This window comes from Lepeophtheirus salmonis, chromosome 5 (genome assembly GCF_016086655.4).
Source record: "Lepeophtheirus salmonis chromosome 5, UVic_Lsal_1.4, whole genome shotgun sequence".
Classification (NCBI taxonomy): Eukaryota; Metazoa; Arthropoda; class Copepoda; order Siphonostomatoida; family Caligidae; genus Lepeophtheirus; species Lepeophtheirus salmonis.
Window position 1 is genome coordinate 64,629,332 of NC_052135.2, and position 21,597 is coordinate 64,650,928.

The window sequence follows — 21,597 nt, forward strand, 5'->3', positions numbered from 1 at the left end:
ACAGCTAATCAACGACCAAAACACTGATTAAGGGGAAAAAATTGATAGCTGACAACAAGATATATTGTAAATTTTTGTATTAGTAAGGTAAAGTCATGACATGTTACTTTTCAAATTGTAAAAAAAATAAATTATAAAATAAGAAAAGCAGATTGGTAAATAAATGTTTCAACAACAACACCCTTGAAACAATGCCGTAAAGCAATATTATATACCTTCATATTAAAAGTAAATATCTTAAGTCATATTAGGACAAAATATACGTATTTAAATAAATAAGGTGCTCTGCAGTACGAAGGATGAAAAATACCTATGTTGGAGTTATTTTACTATTTTAAGGGCAGGCACGCAGCGTCCTTACCAAAAGAATCATGAAGTATGTGTAGGTTTACTTATCTGAGAAATATACACTAACATGTAGGTTTTTTTAGGCTGGAGTATTGGGTTTAATGTGAATAGTTAAAATTGTTGAGAAATAACTGAATATTGAGTCTGTAGTGTCTATAGAGTCCTTTGTGTTGTCATCATGGATTTTTCTACATGGATGAATGATATGAGTGTCGTTGAAAAGGAGAATATTGGTAAGTTAAATTTTCTTGTAGAATTAACATATTAATACTGGTTAATATGTTTCAAATATGTACACACCGTAATAGTGGCAATAACAACTTCGTTTATAAAACGTAAATTTGTCTATATTTTTCCCAAATATACTATTATATCAAGTCATCCGACAAAACTTCATTCATGGAGATCATGTTAAGGGTCGTATAATTGCCCTTGTAAAAAAAACTTGTTTTTATAATATGGTTGTTTCTAATAAGGAAGAGTTTAAATACCAAGAGTGTACTTTGTCCGCAAAATATAAATATCAACCATATTAGTAGGGGAGACCAAGGACTCTTTTTATTTTACCACAACATACAAATATATGTCTGTTACTTATTTAGGGTTGGCTAAAGCAAGTATTTTTCATCAAATTCCATTTTAATAGCAGTGTTCCCATAGATGGGGCCTGTGAGAACAGTAAAATATTATCGAAACTGAGTTGGAAATTAAAATAATTAAGCTAAATAATATTTTATAATAAATAAATAACTAACCCTTCCGTGATGTTAAATGATTAAATTTCAATATTTTAGAATTATATTTTGGGAAAGCTTAGTTTTGAAATTAAAAAAAAAATTATCCGAACATGAAAATTTTTGGAAAAAATTTGAAAAATTTCGAAAAATAAATTTTAAATATTAAAAAAAAAAAAACAATTAAAAAATATTTTTTTTGGGGAATAAAATATAAATATTAAATTTATAGTAAAAGATATCAAAATCCACATTTGTGCAGAGAAAAATATTTTTTTGAATAAAATGTTCTAAATCCGTAGTAGTTCTTTAAAATTGAATTTTTTTCAATAATTAAACTTTTCATTTAATTTTATTTTTTAAATCCCCAGTTGCTAACAAAAATTGAAAATTTCTGAAAAAATTTCAAAAAAGAAAAAATTAAATAATAGCTTTTGGAGAGAAATTTTCAAAAATCTATAGCCATTCACAAAAAAAAAAAAAATCAAACATTAAATTTTCAAATAAATAGCAAAATTCCTTAATTTGTGGGGGCGAGTACAGGCCTCCAGCCCATCCCTGTGGACGCCCCTGAAATTTGACAAATAATCTTTTTGATAATATACAATTATGATGCAAATTATATGGTTGTAGCTTTTATAATGTTTGTGAAAAAGAGACTATTTCAACCGTCTCCCTACTACTAATTTTTTAATGCAAATTTTCCTGTTTCATAAAACAATTTCATTTAACAAGATATCAAATTTATTCGAATACTTAGAAAGAAGTAACTACATTCAATTTGGAGAGCCTTTAGACGTGGATACAATTGGTCTTTATAGTCCCAAAAATTCCCAAAACCATAAAACTCATAAATATGAGTTAACTCATGACAAAAAAACTCCCGTTTTACGAAGAGCTCAAGTTTTTCATTTGTCACTACAATTTCGTGGAAGGAACCTGAATTTAAATAAAGACAAGATTGTATTCATCTTTTATTTTGGTACGATAAATATACAGCTATAGAATTTTTTTGGAGTCATTTCTTATTTAACAAAAATACAGGGACAAAGGCTAATTCAGAAGATGGCACAAAGATCACACTTACTCTTGATCCACATAGACAAATGTTGTCAACAGTAAAGACGAATTGGGATTTAGTTCTGCATAAAGCTTCTCCTAAAATAATGATTTTAAATGTAATATTATTGTAGTAATACTTATTCAAAGCTATTTTGAGAGAATATAATGAATACTTGCCTAGGTGCAAATAGGTTCAACAGCTCCTATCGGAGCTTGGAAATTTGAAGTAGAGACATCATATCTTTTTGATAAACATAGCCCACGAAGAATTCAGGCGGCAAATACACCGCTTTACATTCTTTTTAATCCGTATAGTAAAGGTACTTAGAATACATATATTAAGATTGATTTTTTAATGACTATCCAAATTGCAATTCGATCATGTAAGACGATCAGGTATATATGCCAAGTGAGGCAAAATTAGAGGAATATATTCAGAATCCAACGGGCAAAATATGGAAAGGAGAGCCTAAGAATCTTTCTGGCCGTCAATGGATATATGGGCAATTTGAAGAAATGGTACTTCCAGCAGTTTGTTACATAATGGATACAAAAGCACCCATATTAGATACGGAACGAGGGGATCCGATTAAAGTCAGCAGAGCAATAAGCTCTGTCGTAAATAGTGCTAATAATAATGGAATAATGAAAGGAAAATGGTCAGAGCCTTATGATGATGGAACTTACCCATGGGATTGGAATGGATCAGCCTCAATATTGGAAGAATATATAAGAAGTAATCATGAAGTAAAATATGGGCAATGCTGGGTTTTTTCAGCTTTGACAGTTACAAGTGACTTTAAACTCTCAAGAAAAACTTTAATTTGATATTAATAGTTCATATTTTTTAGTTTGTAGAGCTCTTGGAATACCTTGTCGCTCCGTGACAAATTACACATCTGCTCATGATACAAACAAAAATTTGACTGTGGAGAAATTCTTTTCTGAAGAAGGGGAAGAATTAGGTCCAAAAGATCACCCTGATATTGGAAATGACTCTATATGGAACTTTCATGTATGGAACGATGTTTGGATGTCCCGGCCTGACTTGTCTCATGGATATGGTGGTTGGCAAGCTATTGATGCTACTCCGCAAGAGTCTTCTAATGGTTAGACAGGTTTTTAAAAAAAAGTGATCTAATCACTTATAACAACTTCCTATTAATTTGTAGGTCTTTATCGATGCGGCCCATCGCCCCTCTTAGCAATTAAAAGAGGAGAGGTTCAGTTTGGATTCGATACCCGTTTCATATATTCAGAAGTAAATGCCGACGTTTGCCATTTTGTGGTTGATCCTACGTCAAGTTGGGGGTTCTCTCGTACAAGTTTAAAGACAGATGAGTTAGTATTATATTTGTACAAGATGTTGTACGTCAACATAAAAACAATCTTGAACTAAAATCAAGAAAATGAGGAATTTTCAATATATATATATATTTTTTCTCGAAAGTATACATGGCCCAATACTTTATTAATATATTTTGGGCAATTATGGGCTAAATATTCTAAATAATGGTTTGATTTTAAATATTTAAGAATGCTTTCTATATTCTACATAGAGTAGTTGTTCCCAAAGTGGATATCACAAACTTCAAGGGTTTCTTAATAGATGTTCTGTAGTTCTTCGAAATACATTTTTTGAGCAATATATATTTTATTAATGTAAAAAATTATAAGCATCTTAGATTACTCTGTTACCCCAAAAAAATCACAATTAATTATATTACATAAAACCATGAAACATAATTTGATATTATATCAAACTACTTTGTGGTCACAGTTGCCACATGGACCTTCAGAATGATACCTGTAATCAAAAGCAGTGCTTCAATTTTTTTTTAATTCCAGTGAGAGTTAGTGATATAATCAATTACATAATGAGCAACAAATAACACAATTTTTTAGTTAAGTTTATATATACATAAACAGAGGCGTCCGCAGGGGCTGGGCTGTTAGGATTGTAGCCTCCTCCCCCAATTTCCGACAAAAAAAATCTATAAAAAAATAACTTTCTGTGGATTTGGACTTTCGAAAAAAAAATCGAAAAAATATAATATTTGCAATTTTTTTTTCATATAATTTAATATTTTAAATTTAATTTTTGAATTTTTTTCTCAAAAAAATTATTTTGTATGAATAACTGTAGACTTTTGATTTAAAAAAACAACAACAACATACTATTCGATTTTTTTCCAAAAAGCTTAACTTCTTGTGAATAACTATGGAATTTTGATTTATTTTTAAATTATAACTTAATTTTTTGATATCAGTTGTGGGGGTTGGAAATTTTTTTCCACACAATTTCTTTTTTTTGTAAATAGCAATAGATTATTGAATTTTTTTTTTAAATATCAACTTTGATTATTATTTTTTTATGAATAGCTGTGGATTTTTCAATTTTTTTTCAAGAAAATTTAATTTTTGAATAAGTAAAAAAAGAAATTAAAAAAGAAACAAGTCTCATTTAATTAAATATTTTTTATTCAAACAAATGCTTTTAGGCATTTGTCTAATCATTAGTAAAATATCGGAACGGAAAATATCTTTCTATGAGCATCTAACGGTTTTTAGAGTTTTTTGACACCCCCACCACCTGTTAGAATTATTGGTACATAGACATCCTTTGATTTATTAGACTGTATTAAGCTATAGTCTGGTTAAAAAAAAACCTGCTATAGTATAATTAATTATTTGGCAAAGAATACATATAAATGTAATCTAGTTACAATTTCGAGAAATATTCATCTTTTATGTTGATTGGCCACATCCGTATGTATGTGCGTGGATATAAAAAATGGATAATACTAATAATGGAAAATTGTGTTTTTGTTTTCTTCCTATTTTTTTTTTACATTAGAGTTGGTAAAAAAATCCTGACTCAGCATCCAAATTATATGAATCATCAAGGAGAAGATGATTTTGAGGATATTACTCATGAATATAAGTTCTTAGAGGGATCAACAGAGGAGAGGCTTTCCATTTTTAATGCTATTCGATCTACAGATAAAGCAAAACTTCACTATAACATTACAAAGGACCAAAAGACTGATATTTTGTTAAAACTTGATGGAATCGAATCTGTTCAATTTGGTTTTCCTTACAAAGCAAAAATATTCTTAGAAGTATGTATGTAATTTCCAATTTATTGAATCTTTTTTCCCTCATATATGTATAGAAAACGTATCTAAGCCATAAATCTACATTTTTTTATCCTGGTCATCATTTTCTAGAACGTATCTAATGAACCAAGAACCTTAAATTGCCTCGTCTCTTCGTCGTCAATGTACTACACCGGGATTAAAGCTTTCCAAATTTCTAGAGCAAAGGGGATCTTTGTGCTTCAACCTGGACAAAGTAAGAATATATAAATATTTTTTTTTTGGAGGGGGGAGATTATGAGAAGGTGAAGGGCAGACCTATTTTTCTCTTTATGTGATAAATCATTCTATATTTCCCCTTACCTCATTTTTTAAAGATGGGTCAATATTCCTTTCCTTCTATTCATCATAAGATGAATCATAAAAAATAAAGGAAAAATAGTCCAAACTCTTATCATGATGTTTATAAATGGTAAATATATGAGACGTTTTAACTAGTGTTGTTTGGGGTCGGTCTGAACATACTCGATCGGTAAAAGACAGTTCTGATTTTAAGTGGACCCCACTAATCTGGTCATTTAAAGAAGTTCTGTTTGAACTGGTCTAGAAGAAAAAGTCGGAAATATTTTAGTCTATAAATTGAGATAGAAACTAATTGGTTCACGATTTGAATCCCATTAAATTTCGGTCGACTGTTTGATATCGTGGTCTAGACCGAAATATTAGTACAAATATCTCTAGAAAAGAATCTTTTGAGACCGAACCGAATAAAAAATATATCTTGGACGGCTTTTCAAAACTAATACAACCCTCTGTTAGTCTATATGGCATAACCTTGCAAATACTAAAGTACCCTTAGTATTTCATTGTCAGCTCTAGATTCTTTTATCTCACGTGATACGTCAAGGTTATTTCCTAATTTATTATTTTTCATAAATATATGAAGAAATGAGTCATACTATATTTATGCTCTGTTTTCAAAAGAAAAGGAATAAAATTTTTTGTTGATCTGTTGTCGTATATATATGCATATAATACATATTGACCATCTTCTTATTTCTATGAAGATTTATTGGCTGTCATACACAAATACAAATGTATACTTTACTTTTAATACACCATTAGTAAACCATATTATAATATACTATCAATAAAATACGAATATAGTATATGTATTAAGAAATTTCTATAAATCTAATACATTTTAAAAGTAGTCTAGAAATAATGCAACAATGATAGGGTCAGAGTACATAAGAGATAAATAACATTTTGTATGATTGACTTATTTGGCTAACCATCAGATGATTTGGGTCTTTTTTATTCGTTATTTTTGGAGAAAAAGTTGAGTGATACAATAGATATAATGACGCACCAACTTCATATCTTAACATGAAAGGTATGATTGAGATTTATCCATCTGTGTAAGAAAAAGTTCTCTTGTTATCATAATAATCGTACCTTAGCATTTTTCTTAATATATAAAGTCAAATCAATCTTTATAAATCAAATATATTTTGAATACCTATGAATCGTAATATGGGTTTATTTCGATTTAAAATGTAAAATCATGATGAAGTCATTAATTATTTTAATATATTGCATCTTTTTCTGTAGTTTTTTGTTAATTAACAAAAAAACAAAAACAACGAAATTGTACTAACACAAAGTTAAAATTAGGAATTAAAATCATTTTTAATTTTCAGAAGAAACACTTGCACTAACAGTTGAGCCAGAAGCGTACATCACCAAACTAGTAGAATACTGTATGATAAAAGTATACGGTCTTATTCGTGTAGAGGAAACCCATCAAACTTGGAGTGATGAAATTGATTTTGTAATGAAGAAGCCCAAACTTATGATTCAGGTTTTTATATTTTGTAATAAATACCCGTATAATTATGTGGTAGACGAGAGCCTGGAGTGTCTCAAAATCTATTATTTTTTGCTGATAAGTTCAACGGTAGTTTGACTTCGTAAGATCAAAATTTTGTGCAGAAGACATATATATTTTTTGAAAGTATTTAAAAATTATAACATTGAATAGTTTTAATACAAATTAAATTTGAATACGACTCGTAAAATAATATAACGAGGGTTAAAAATACTTGAAACTTTTCCCTAAGTGGGATTTGAACATCTTCAAACTATATTCAATAATATCAAAATAATTGGTAGTCCAAAAAATATAAGTTGCAGCAAAAACAATCAATAACTGACTACACTATAACAAAAATATTGCTCCTCCAAAAATTACCTGTATCTCTCAAAATTAGTTTTTTATCTAATATCTTGAAGAAAAGTTGACAAAAATTTATGAATCCCCCTCCCCCATAATAATCTTTATTATTACTGACATTTATTAAGTAAGTTTTGTGGATAAAACCTTTTTAATGCTTGAGAAAATGAGTTTATTGAATTTTCTTCGTTTGGAAACTGTCCCACAGTCTCCCTCTAGTTATAAAGTACCTACTAGGATATTGCCTTTGAGGGAAATTATCCTGCAGCATGATTGTAGGAAAACAATATCTAAATTTTGGGATCACAGGAAATTTCTGGATGAGCTAGTAATGAATAAATACAAATAAATTTAAGTAATTTATTTTATATTTTAAAAACACAACATCATTTTTTAACTAGTCTTATTATTGCATTCGATAAAGATCAAAAATTTATTTATGTTTTCTTAATGAAAAGATGAAGTTATATTGAAGTATTCATTTATAAATTTTTCATAGGCGCTTCCTTGGACATCAATTTTTGTTTGTATATTCAACTTTTCAATTAATAAATTATAAACATAAAGAAAACTTTTATAATTAAAATGAAAGATTTCTTACGTGTTAAGAAATTGTGACCTCAATGTAGTCAAAAATGATATGGTAACCATGAGTAAGATGTCAGATAATAACGTTTGCACCTTAAAAACAAGAAACAATAGCTATTTTGTTTAATTTCAATAATTACAAATATGTTAAAGGTTACAATCTGATACGTTTAAGGAGTGATTTGCACAGCTGAGAATCCCTTTATTTAGACAACTTAAGTAATTTTTCACTCTTATAATAATTTTTCTGATATTTTAGGCTATAGGCCGACTGCACGCCGGACAATTAGCTCGTCTTCGTATATCCTTTCGAAATCCTCTCCATTTACCTCTTACCCATTGCAAAGTAAGAATAGGAGCGGCAGGATTCTTTGATGAAATACAAGAGGAGGTTGAGAATGTGAGTCCTCATAGTTCTTTTAATCATGTCATCGTTGTGCGGATTAAATCAAGTGGAACTGGTTCTGTTGTAGCTACCTTTAGTTCTAGTGAAATGATTGAAGTTGGTGGATCTGCTCAAATTGAAGTGAATTAGTTTTTTATATATTGTAAATGACTATTCTATTCTATTGCTTACAAAATTATACTTTTTGAAAATCTTTTGTATCCAATATGAAATTTTATTTCTTAACAAATAAATAGTTTTTCGTATCGTAACTGTTTTATACAATTTTAGTTTGAATTTTATTCCCTTTTGCATCGATGGGACACTAGTGTCCCATATTTTGATCCATTTGTCATTGCATTATTTTTTATGAATATTAATATCTTATAAAAATATTAGAAAGAGTAATAGTAGATCACTAAAAATTATAATTTTTTATTTATTGGGGAACTTTATTTTCGTACTATTGAAGCTTCAAACTATGTCATTTTTTGGAATTCGATAAAATCATTTGGTACCCATCATATGCTTGTCATGTATGGATCGTTTGTATTTTGTATTGATTATTTAATATTTCTTTAGAATAAGGAATAATTGTTAAAAACTTCGCTCTGTTTCGATGAAAAATGAAAAATTTATGGAAGTTTAAAAGCGTTGGGACTCTGTTTTTGGGTTTGAAAGGTATATTTTTATCTTTTGTATAAAATTTAAAAATTTGTTCAGGATTAGACACGTATCTTTTCCTTTTTTTTCTTAATATGAATTAGGAGTATTCATACTAATGAATACTTTATTTGTGGACAAATTAGCAAGTAAAACATGTACCATCATAAAAGGAACTCAAACAATTATCCATTTATTTTTTATGAGAACTTTAATTTTGAATGTAGAGTTGAAAAAAAAAAATATTGAAAAGAAAACAAAGATCAAAGTACTTTAATATTTTTAGCAGCACTATTAGTAACCAAATTTATAGCATTTTAGATGAAGTAGAAAGTGCTGATGAAGAAGACATTAACTATTTATTAAATGACTATGATATAAGTTATTGTAGGTGAGGAAGAGGTTACTACAGAAACGAAGGCATTAGATTTTTTATTGACTCCTGAAGCCAACATTCACGTCGTTATAAATGATAATTTTAAATTTTCCCTATGATGATAATCTCAAGGATGAAAAAGTGAAAGAAAATATAACGTAAGACCATTGATAATTAATTTATCGGAACAAAACTCTCACTAAATTATTGTCCTTCAATTGTAAATCTCTATTATAAAGACATGAAGTGGGAGACAATATAATGGATCAAAGAAGCTATATCTTCTAGATATGATATGTGTAAATAGCTATGTACAATGCACATTTACCGTTTATAACTTTAAATATCTAAATAAGTTATCGCTTCTTGACCAAAAAGTTGTAATTGCCAAGCGTCTGATTAAATATTATGAGGGGCATCAAAGGGAAATCCAATCGTCTAAACCAATGAAAATCAAAAAATGTATCTCTTATAATGGACAACCATGGCTGAATTTTTTGGGAATTTGGAAGAAAAAAATCTGGATAATGTGCAAGCAAAAATATAGAAAATCGAAGTTTGGTCATATGTATCACTTGTAATCTCGCTTGTAGCTTAGTAAGAGGTAGAAACTGTTTCGTAATGTTTCACATGTAAAGATTTATGAAACTAATGTTATTCAATTATACAAATTATTACTAGTTTGAATTAGAAATCAAAAGTGTTTCAAAAGAGTTAATAAATATGAGGAATTTAACTCCATTGTATAACTTTCGTATTTTGTTTATTTATAATAAAAAATTACTGATCATACCTAGGGGGGCAAAAGTGTCCCATCAAATTCTGGCAAACGTATGGAAGTTAATAAAAAAAAAATTCTAATTACTTTTAATACGATCAAGAAATCAATAATTGAATGTAATTATTTTTGATTTTATTTTCAATTCCTTGTGGGTCTGAAAGGGTTATTATCAATATATAGAAAAAGAACCCTGGTTGATTTTATTTTCCAAAAAGTTTGAAATAAGTTTCTTTAATAACAAAATTCAAAATTCATTTAAATTGAAAAAAAGAAATAAAGGACTCCTCATAGCTTTTATTCCCCAGATGCCTCTCAAGGCAAAATTGGCCCTAATCTTTATTACCTATTAGTATTATTTTATTCAAATATTGTTGTTGTATTTTAACATCAAGTCAATCCTATAAAGTGTTTTGATGTGATGCCAGCAATGTTGATGTCAGAAATTTTGTAGGACTAAACAACCAAGTTTTATAACAAAAAAAAAACCTTTTTCATTAATATTAAGGAGAAGAGTCATTTGATGTCAAAATGGGACCAATAAATAAAAGGACATAAACCATACTGTCTATCAAAAGTATTTCCCTTTAATGGTTAGTTTTATTGTATATTAGACCTTAATATGTATTAAACATATGGTATTACATTGTTCTACAATCTTATTTCATATCCTAAATAATAAATCATCTATTTTAATGCAAAAAATAAGATAAATTTTTCTAATTATCCTACCTTTCTCATCCCTAATCCATCCAAAAAAAAAAAAAAAATAATCTAACAAATCTAGCCAATCTTAGCAATTTCCAGTACAGATTACTTAGATTTAATTTAGATATTCGTGTTTATCATTGGCATCAAGTAGTATTCAATGCATGTGGTAAGTTTTTATTGTTCTTAAATCTATTCAATGACGTTTCATCAAGATCTATTTGAAATATGTCCATTTTATATTGTAAAAATACCTACTCTGAGCCCCCAAGATGACATCACATTCAATTATGATTCAATGTATGACGTAACTGAGCACACTCTATTTCTATAACAGTTGTTAAAGATTTCGCTAAATACTAGAAACTGATTATGGGCCTTTTCCCCCCTGTTTCTTAGTAATGGCGGGCTATAGTCTGCTCTTTTGACCATTATTGAATTATCTATGAGGTGTTCCACGTTATTTTAAATATAGACTTCGTAGAGTCTATTTGTATGTAATAAGAATTATACAATCCTTTTTTTTATGAGAAATTTCCTTTTCCGTTTTGTTTTTGAGAGAAGATTCGTTTGGCGGGAAAAGGGATAGAAAGAGAGAAAGCAAGGGACTCTCTCTAATGTTATGTTCTCCTATTAAATCTATGACCTACCACTTGTTGGAATGATAAGATACTTCAATGGGGGAGGGGGGTGAGAGATAAAGCAGGGGAGTAGTAGTTAGTTATATATATATATATATAGGACTACATGCTTCTTATTAGTATTTGTAAAAAAAGAAGGAAAAAAGTACACACAAACACACATTAAGGCTTGAGTGTCCAATTTGCTTCTCTCCTGTATATGGAATAAAGAAGGAAAGTAAAGGAAAAGAGGAGCAATAAAACGGGGAGAGGGAAAATGAAGAAGAACTGTATTCTAAAAGTATCCAAGTGCAAATAATCAAAACATGATAAAACTTTTTTTTTCTACTTTAGAGAGGGAAAACATAAAGAAAAGAGAAATTGTAGGAAAAGTTTGTTGTAATATAAGGTAGAATTTGTTTAATCAATATTATATTTTGTTAAAAGGTAAAGAGAAACTAAAGAGGTAGGTACAACCATATATATACACACACATTAATATAGAATATAAAGAAATGCATGCATGTTTTCAGACGCAATGAAAGTTGGATCAAGGGAGATCATGCTGTGGGGATGTATAGCTCCCAAATTTGTGACGTCTCTTCCGAAATTGTAAGAGCACCTCCAGATCGGACAGAAACCCCCTCTTATGTAACAATATTTGCTAAACAACGCCATCATATATATATGTTACCAGCGATATATAGGTATAATTAGACATTATATATTATACCTAGTCCAGAGTAAAGTATTTAATGCCTGATGGTGTCAGGCAAATTATATAATTAATGAATTTTTTGTTATACTTTTCCTAGGTGTTCTATGTAATACCTAGATATTATATATAATAACCAGTAACCGTTTAGACAAAGTATTAAATGTCGAAAAGATGGGACTAAAAAACTTTATTATGAATTAGAATTAGAAAAAATAAACTTTAAAAATGAATATTATTTTCAAAAAAAATGATAGTCAAACTATGAGTGAAAATGGAACAGCTGGTATGGAACTAGTTATTATATTAATCGCAAACTTATTTCTCAGGAAAGACTAAAATGACATTTTGAATTGTACTTAACTTTTTTTTACTCAAAGGCACCTTTTATTTTGACATTTTTTATTGTACATAAATTTGGCAAATCCTTGCCCGCTTTGTGTAGATTGAGAAATAGCTACCGATGAATGAGGGATGATTTCACAGTCAGGGATATCTTCTATTCTCACAAAATTATTTGTGTATTAAGTGAATTGTGATCGGGCATATAGTTGTTTTAATATTCCTTCTGTAGCCCCAAGCTTTTAAAATCCATATTTTATCACGTTCATTACAACAGCTAAGATGTTACACGATTCAACCCACCCTTTGGTCTACGGTGAGTATTGGAACTTGTACCGTTACTCTCAATGGCGCAGTCTGGAACTTATATGTATTATATATATATAGTTTGCCTGAGACTATCAGGCATCACTAAAAATGCTCAGTAGATTTGTATTATACATCATATGTTTATGATAAACATTTTGGGGCCCTTGAATAATTTTTTTAGGGAAGTGGCCCCTTCCCCATAAAAAGGAGCTAATGATGCCCAAGACTCTAAATACAGCGTGCAACTTCTACCATCCAATTAAAAAACTAATGTCAAATGAAAGCTGAATAAATGTATTTTTATTATTATTCAATATTACCACCATTGGTGTCAATAAATGCCTCTACTCTACCTCAAAAACAGGAGCAGGTCTTGGGAGATTCTCTCCAAAATCCTGGACATCAGCTGAGATTTTGTTTTTCAGAAGGATCTGTTGGCATATCTCTCAACTGCACCCACACAAATAAATCCATGCATTGCGGTCCGGTGAGCTTAAAGGCAAAATACTAAGACACTAAGAGACCTAGTTCAACATTTTCTTAGCAAGGTGGCATGGAGCAGAGTTCTTTTACCAGACGAATGACATCTCAGCTGCAACTTCCTCAATCCAGATAAAATACGTTTCCATGTTTAAGAAGTTTGTAATTTCAACATTGTTCGTCCCGCATCGATTGCATCAAGGATATTCTGCTTTTTCCACGATCGTAGAATAAATACTTCGTTGATTGATGCCATTTTTTTCAACTGACGCTAAAATACTATTGGCTAGCCACCGAAACAACAAACAATCGCCTATCTGCACATTTGCAGTTGTCACTGAGAGTTCGTTGTTATACGTAAATTATAACATTTATTTATTAACTAAAGTAACTCGAATGAGAAATTGAGGCACGAAAGGAACGAAACAAGAAGGACATGGAAAGTACCCCCCACACACATCCCAGCTGAAATAGAAGCTCAGAGGACGACTGAATATTTACGAGTGAAAAAATGTAAAGTGTTAATTTGACTTTTACAACTTCTATCTTCAATACTAATTTTTTCTTTATTAGAAAAAAAGTTTATTTTGGGTTTAAAGAATGTTTCATTTACTTATTATAATTTAAATATCCTAGATTTTCTATTAATCAATCGTCTATTTTTTAAATATGCCCCCAGATCTGTGGTTACAGATGAGTAAAATAACAACACAAATGATAATCTATGATTTTTTTTTTTTCTAAAAAACCAAAAAAATCCAAATTTAAAAATTCATCTCAAGCTTTTCAATCCCATAGGAAAACTCATAATCAGAACCCTACCCTCCTTTGAATTTAGAGTGTCTTCTGGGGATATAGGTCTGTTGACGGGATGGCATGCAGATATTAAGGGACGGTTGAAGTGAGATAAGCTAAAAGAATACTATTCCTCTATATAAATTTCAAAAATACTCTCTGAAAATGATGCTATCACCATTGGGAGAAATTAGGGCCAAAAATAGCTTCGTTCCCCTCATCTAAGAATGATTCCTCAGTCTCTGTATATTAATTTATTACATTTATGCTACATTACCTTTTCAACAATTTTGTACATATTAGTAATGTATCGAATATTGAATATACTATTACGAGGATACAGTTTTTTTATAACGGAAGTATAAAGCTTGGGTGGAATCACACAGAAAAAAAGATATCAACATTTTCAAATTACAAATCTAGTATTTTTTTTCATTTAATACGCTGGTAGAAATATTGTATGTATTACTAAAGAGAGGATATTGATTGGAATTTTTGATATATCACTAGTGAATAGATGAAACATAATATTTAGTTGGTTATATTTGTTCACTCTCTTAACCTTCCCTTCAAAAAGTCAAAAAATATAAATAATTGTCGAAAATCAATAGATATGTTATTTGCATTGTTATACTATTCTTCATTTGGAGGACTAAAAAATTAGAAAATTTTAATAGCCGTTTTACACATTTTTATTGTGTACTAATTTTATGGAAAATTTTTAAAGCAAAAGTTGTTAATTTAACAATTTTCTACACTTTTTACTTAATATATCCCCCTCCATTCTGAATTTTTGGCTTCAGTACGGGGACAAACAGACGCACAGCTGGCCTTGATGACATTTTGTTCCGCTTCTCCATGATCACAGTCTTCGGATGAGAAATTGAGGTACTTTACTTCGATATTTAGTAAAAATGATACCTCGTAGAGAGCGTTTTAATATTTCAGACTTTTGAAGGACTGATAAAAGGAACGAAACAAGAAGGACAACATTCGGATGGTAAGTCTTGTTCTTCTTGCCCTCCAAGACACACCAAACAGCAAAGTCCAGGGGTTCACGTCGAGTGAGGACGAAATCCAGAAGTTTGCTGGCCAGAAGGCAGCCATACTTTCCCTGCAGAAATGCTGCATCTTCTTGGACGTGTGCGCTGGGGTGCCATCTTGTGCAAAAATATAGTTGTCCCTGGAGAACGTGTTCTTCGACCATGACAAGACATGGTACTTGAAGGCCTTGTAGTAGGCGTCCGTATTGACTTTGGTATTGTCCGTTGGCCTTGACGAAGTAGAAAGGGATCTTGCTGCCATCGGATGCCACGACGCCAGGGACCATGACCTGAGCTTGATGTTTGGTCCTGAAGGTTCTCTCTACCTGAGCTTTCGATTCAGCTAAGAAACAATCATTTTTCCTGTTCAGAACAGCGTCCACTGTGAGTAACTTCTTGTCGGACATCGATTTGTGCGCTGAGGAGATCACATACTCTCTGCCTTTTTGCTTGTTGCTCAGACATTTTTGATTGCACTAAAAACTAAACAAAATTCAAATTGTAGCTTTTTGTCAGCTCTTTTGAATGACACCAAGTAAAAAGTGGTCAGACTTTTAGAACTGAGGTTTGAAAACCTCTAAAGATTCCAATTTTAGAATGTTCCACCTATAACAAGGTAAATAATATTTTGAATTAACAAATCGACATTATACAAAATATAATTAATTACTAGGTATATACTGATACCAATTTTTTAGCCGATTCCAATACGATCTCTATGGAAACTTCGAATTCCTTAATATGTATAAATGAATTTCATTAACAAATAACAAAATTGTTTACTTATTTTTAGTGTTTAACTTTTTATTAATTACGGATGGGAAAAATGTAGTTAAATTTATGTATCATAATTAGTTGTTAATAAATTTTTATTTAAAAAAGTTTATTACTCTTTGCAAATAGTGGGAGAAATTAAGTATCATTGGTTTAAAATTAAAAAAAAAATGAATGAAGCACAAAAATAATAATAATTAAAAGAAAACATAGTTAATAAAACACATCTAAAGTTAATACTTGATAAAAATTATTCAAGCCAAAATAAAGACTAGCAATCAAGAGTTCGGGTTAGAAATTTTAAAACTTATGAGGATTGACTTTAGTACCTTCTTATGTTGGAATTATACCGATGAATATAATTTCACATCTTTTGCTGCCAGGATCCAGGACGTGTCATCAGCACCGGGGATTTTCAAGTAAAGGGTTATATATCTTGTAGCGGATGCTATAAAAATTGCTCTGAGTTCGTAAGGGTATATCGGCTCATAGGATGTAAGCTTTCCAGCAATTAATACCTTAGAGTTAAATAATGCAAACTGGGTAGCTTTAGACTTGTGTGGCGACTGCTTCATCAGCTGTGATAATCCAAACAGTATAAAAGCTTGGATTAAATTCAAAGGTCCATTTTCTTGACCCTTGATGTTGATGGCGACGAATCTTTGCAGAATTTTCAAGAAAATTTCTTGTACAGACCTGCAAATTTGTATAATCTTTCTATGCACCTTTTTTTTTTTTTTTTTTTTTTTTTTTTTTTGAACAAGGTTGTCAAGTCAAGCTATTTTTTCATTTGTAACCGTTTCCAAAATTGCACTCAAGTAAGTTATATTATCCCTATAAATAAATATGCATATCTTAGGAATCGGTGAAATCGACATTATTGAATATGTCTAACTATTCAATCAATTGTTCATAGCTATTAAACAAGAGCGAGTTTTAGTTTAATAAATCTATGTTTAAGACATTGATAAGAGTAGTAGAAAAATTGAGAGGTGGGGAAAAAAATTTAAACAATTAAAACCACTTATAAATTTGAGACTCTACACAGAGATATATAAATTTTTATTCAATTTTGGATTCATATATGTTTGCGAATCTTGAAACCTCTTTTAATTCTCCCTCAAAAAAATAATCTGTAAAATGTTTTTATTTTCTTTTAATAATAAAAATAATCTTTTGGATGCTTTTGATCCGATTAATATACTCATATACATAAATAGATTTATTTTATATAATCTACTTATAGTTTTAAACACGTAAAAGCTGTTGTTCACTTTTTTTAAATATATATTATTTTGTTGGTTTATTTTAGTAATGTAAAAAATCAAACATGAGGACGGTCATCATGCAAATATAATTTTTTTGTAGCCTAATGCATATTTAATGTTGGGTGCTTTCATTTCAATGGTGTCGTCATAAAGTAAGTATTCTAATTAAGATATAACCAAACATATCATAAACGATATTTGCTTTTGTTTGGCAGCACATATTCTTCATTATTCAGAGTAATTCCTGCCTATGTTATGACTTAATACGGAGTAAAATTTGTTTTCATTTTCTTCATCCCCCAACTACCCGCAGCTAACTTAATAAAACGTGAGAACCCCTTAGCTGCTCTAACTTGAAACAATCTTCAAATTATCAGAATTGTCTCGATAATTTTCAGTTTCATTTTGAAAAATGAGTAATCCCAATTACACGTACCACAAAAATATATTTTATTCCTTTATTCCATGGAACTCTTTTTAGGTGTGTGAATTCCTTCATAGTTTTTAATACTTCTTTTTTTCGTAAAATGTGTTTTGTTTTCTTTGGAGGGGGAGGATATGAGTTTTTTTGGAATATTTAAGTTTAAATTGAATTCAAAAAAATAAACAGAAGGAAAAAAAATGAAGAAAAGTCATTGGAACATTAACAATAACCAAACACTCAATATTGAATTAGCTCACGCGGATCATGGTACAAGAGTATAGTTCATGATATCTACAGCCCCTGGAAGAAAGGATGACGGCGAGGTTAAGAAAGTCTACAATCCAAAGTAAGACAAGAAGAAAAACTGAACCTTTGCTATCAAACCAACTCTGGAGATTAAGGCATAATATACTATTTAAAATAATCCAGAATCTATCGATACCGTCCTTAGTTTCTCACAAACTTTCAGAAAATATATAAAAAATTTTGAACCTTTTTTTTTTAATGTACCATTTAAAGTTTTTTCTCATCTGAAGTGAAGACACAGTTAAAATGTCCTAGAGTGAGTTACATCCCATAAGTGTGTTATATTATGGAAACCAATCTTTCATTGTGCTTCTAATAAATTCACATATTCCAAAACGTCTCTGCTGGCGGGTGAGCAATGTAAACAGACTTCCATGCATTTGTCAACTAATGCTATTGTTTTCAAGTTTCAAATTGATTTTTCAGGTTGGACTATTATAAAGTTCAACTTTTGAGTGGTTCTAATATTAAGGCTTAATTTTCAAAGTATTCTTGATAGTACTAATATTATTTACACATAAATATCAATTTAAGTAATGGACTTGCTTATTGCAAAATTTTGGTTACATGTACAGAGTGAACCAATCGCCATTGTCTATTTTGCTTGTAAAAAGTAGATTTCCTATATGAGGATGGTGGAAAACCAGGTGATCCAAGTTATGAAATAATAATTTGAGAGAAAATGTAATAAATAGGCCTTCCAATTGAATAATTTAAGTTTTATTTTTTGTTTCCCAACATTTCCATAGCATGAAGTCTTGAAAAGTCTTTTTACACAAATCAACATGATATGTTGACATAATAATTAAAACTTTAAAAATTGGAAGAATCCCAGAGACCCTTAATAATACACCTGAAAGAATGCATATAAAATATAATAAGTATAAAATATCTCATATTTGCTGACAAAGACTACTATTGTATTCTTTGCCTTATTGATAACTTTTGAGTTTTCAAAATATGGAGAAACATTTAGTTTAGAGCAAAAACGTTTTTCAGATTACCGACTAACACTTTTTTAAGCTACTGTTAGTGATAATCCTTTTGTACGTAGTTAGTAGACTAGGGCAAAACTCTATTACATGATACACAGGCAACATGGCCTTGCCATTAGTATTAACCAATGTGCTCTATTTCGACCCGTAAATATCAATTAAAATGCTTAAATATTTTAAAAATTAATTTTAATAACAGGATTAAATTTGTGAATTTTATTGTTAAAATAAAATAATTTTATTATTGATAGAAGTTTCTATGAAATATTAATTAGCTTTTAACTAATTTAACCCTTTCGGGCTATAAGGGCCCTAAAGATATTTGTATCGAACTTTTTTTATTTATTTCACTTAATTGGACAAACAAAACATTTATTTTTATATTTGCAAAGATTATATATCTAGGTTTCAAGATATTTAGGGACACCTGTGTCCCTATAGTCCTTAAGGGTAAAAAGACGTACAAATAATATTACACGAGAAAATATTTTCCATTCATATAATTATTTCCTAAAACAAACATTTTATATATTTAAAAAAAAAAATTATTATAATCATATATAAATATTTATTCTCTTTGAGCATGATAATCACTAAAACAATTTTTTGATTTTTGTCCAGAAATAATACATAAAAGTACTTAGCATGTATTACATTAAATATGAGTTTTATTCTCTTGTTTATAGGTAACTTTTTTATAACATGGAAGTATTTGTTATCCTATACTCCATGTATTTTTGTGAGCATTTATTTTTTCCTGCCCCGCTACACACACAGGTAGTACATGCCTGTCCCATCTTGAGTATTTTTTCCTTTTCCGTAAACCGTCCCTCCCTACACAGGGAACGCAATACCGTGCATCATGTGATGTGATTTCTCACCCTCCCACACGCATTGTAGGTGACCAAAGATATTCTTGGCATAAGACGAGCAGAATATTGTTAAATTTATATAAGCAATAAAAGAAGACAATAAACCCACATATAAAGGGATCAATATATATATAAACAGAGATGTTCCCTCCTTTTCCCCCAGATAAACCGGCTACAGAGCCTATAAAAGAGTCCAGCTCTATTAGCAATCTCTTTACTTATTTTCAAATTCCTACCGGCACAGGTTGATCGTTGACTTTTGCCGCATACATTATCTCCAGAACTTTGCCTATGATGAGCTCTATTTTTAGAGCCTCCTCCATATTTGCTGACGTCGAGACCAGAGAGTCGAAAGGACTCAATCTATTCTTATAATGACTCCAGATCTTAGCCTCTACACCTCTCACCACAGGGGCAATACGAGTGCAAAAATAAAAGAGATGAAAGGAAGTCTCGATTATAGTTCCACAAAAATGGTACATCCAGTCCTTCAGGATATCTCGGCTCTTGTTGGTAAAGATAGATGATGTTACTAATCTATTCCAAAACCGTTTTTTTTTGTATTGCAAAAAATATTTTGGAAAACCACGCGCAGACTCTCATGTTAAGCGTTGCTGTGTAAAACAAGTCTCTCCATTCTTTTACTCTTCTTAGAAACGAGGAAACTTTATTGTAGCGTTCCAAACTCGGGCCAATTAAAGTTAGCCCACGACTATCAAATCACTTGACTGCTGCTATAGTATTTGTATATTTTAGCTCGATTTCAATTCTACTAATTCTGTATGTTTTTTCATAGTTGGCATGTTTTTCTTATCTTTTATTACAATTCCGGTACAATATAATCCATTTTCGTGTCATTTATTAACTCATTAAGGGAGAATTGAAGAAATTATTAAATAAAGTGTACAGTATGAATTTTTGTGCTTCTGAGACAGTCCAAGCACAACATTTTCCCCTATATGAATTATTTTGTTTCTTCCCAAGGTATAAAATAAACTTATAAGGATATCCCACTTTGATGCAGCACATATACCACCATTTGAATCATAGCAGATTGAAACGATCCATTTAAATGGTCTATAATTCCTCTTATTTTGTAAGCTTTGTCTGATTTATTTTCTTCTAAGCTAAAAGCGAACTGAAGGTTTTGAAGAAGGGAAATAATCTGAGTTCTTGTTATTACATTGTTGATACCCTCAGATTATATAAAATTATCAACTTTACAATAAAATTTTAAATTAGAAAGCTTTATCACAAACATCATGAGATTAATTCCCAGAAAGGAGTTGATTTCTTCTATATTTAATGCACAATCTCTAGCCTCATCACGTAATTAGTAAATATTGTTACCCTTAACTTATTTTAGCCTTCAGGACAATAGGGACACCGAAGTCCCTTTATTTGAAGAAATAAAATAAATAAATTTCGTATGAACTTGAAATTTTCACTTATACAAAAATTTAATATAACTTCTAAATTAGTAAAAACTGTCTAATAATTAATAATTTAACTTGATCGTACAAATTTTCATAAATTAACAAGACTAAAATATGTTTAAATAACTTGTTTATTCTAAAAATGTCAATAACACAAAAAAAATAATGAATGGACAGATATAGATGGCAATTTTAGAGTAAAAAAGAACATATTTGAATGGTTATAGGAATATTAATAGCCA

The 21,597-nt window shown here is 29.9% G+C and overlaps 1 protein-coding gene across 1 annotated transcript; it reads left to right on the top strand.

Annotated features, from left to right (window-relative positions):
* The first annotated feature begins 375 nt into the window (after window positions 1-375).
* On the top strand, window positions 376-8,723 carry LOC121118464 (hemocyte protein-glutamine gamma-glutamyltransferase). Its single transcript, XM_040713048.2, has 11 exons — window positions 376-581; window positions 1,843-2,064; window positions 2,127-2,260; window positions 2,326-2,464; window positions 2,533-2,937; window positions 2,996-3,253; window positions 3,317-3,485; window positions 5,002-5,266; window positions 5,375-5,498; window positions 6,946-7,106; window positions 8,326-8,723. The coding sequence occupies exons 1-11, from the start codon at window positions 527-529 to the stop codon at window positions 8,599-8,601; spliced, it is 2,208 nt and encodes a 735-aa protein (XP_040568982.1). The 5' UTR covers window positions 376-526; the 3' UTR covers window positions 8,602-8,723.
* The last annotated feature ends 12,874 nt before the right edge of the window (window positions 8,724-21,597 follow it).

What these genes read in the sequence shown, in the direction of transcription:
- LOC121118464 (XM_040713048.2), top strand. Translation starts at nt 527, where the DNA reads ATGGATTTTTCTACATGGATGAATGATATGAGTGTCGTTGAAAAGGAG. An exon ending in TGTATTCATCTTTTATTTTG is followed by an intron (nt 2,065 to 2,126) that starts GTACGATAAATA and finishes ACAAAAATACAG; the next exon opens with GGACAAAGGCTAATTCAGAA. An exon ending in TGTGCTTCAACCTGGACAAA is followed by an intron (nt 5,499 to 6,945) that starts GTAAGAATATAT and finishes TTTAATTTTCAG; the next exon opens with AAGAAACACTTGCACTAACA.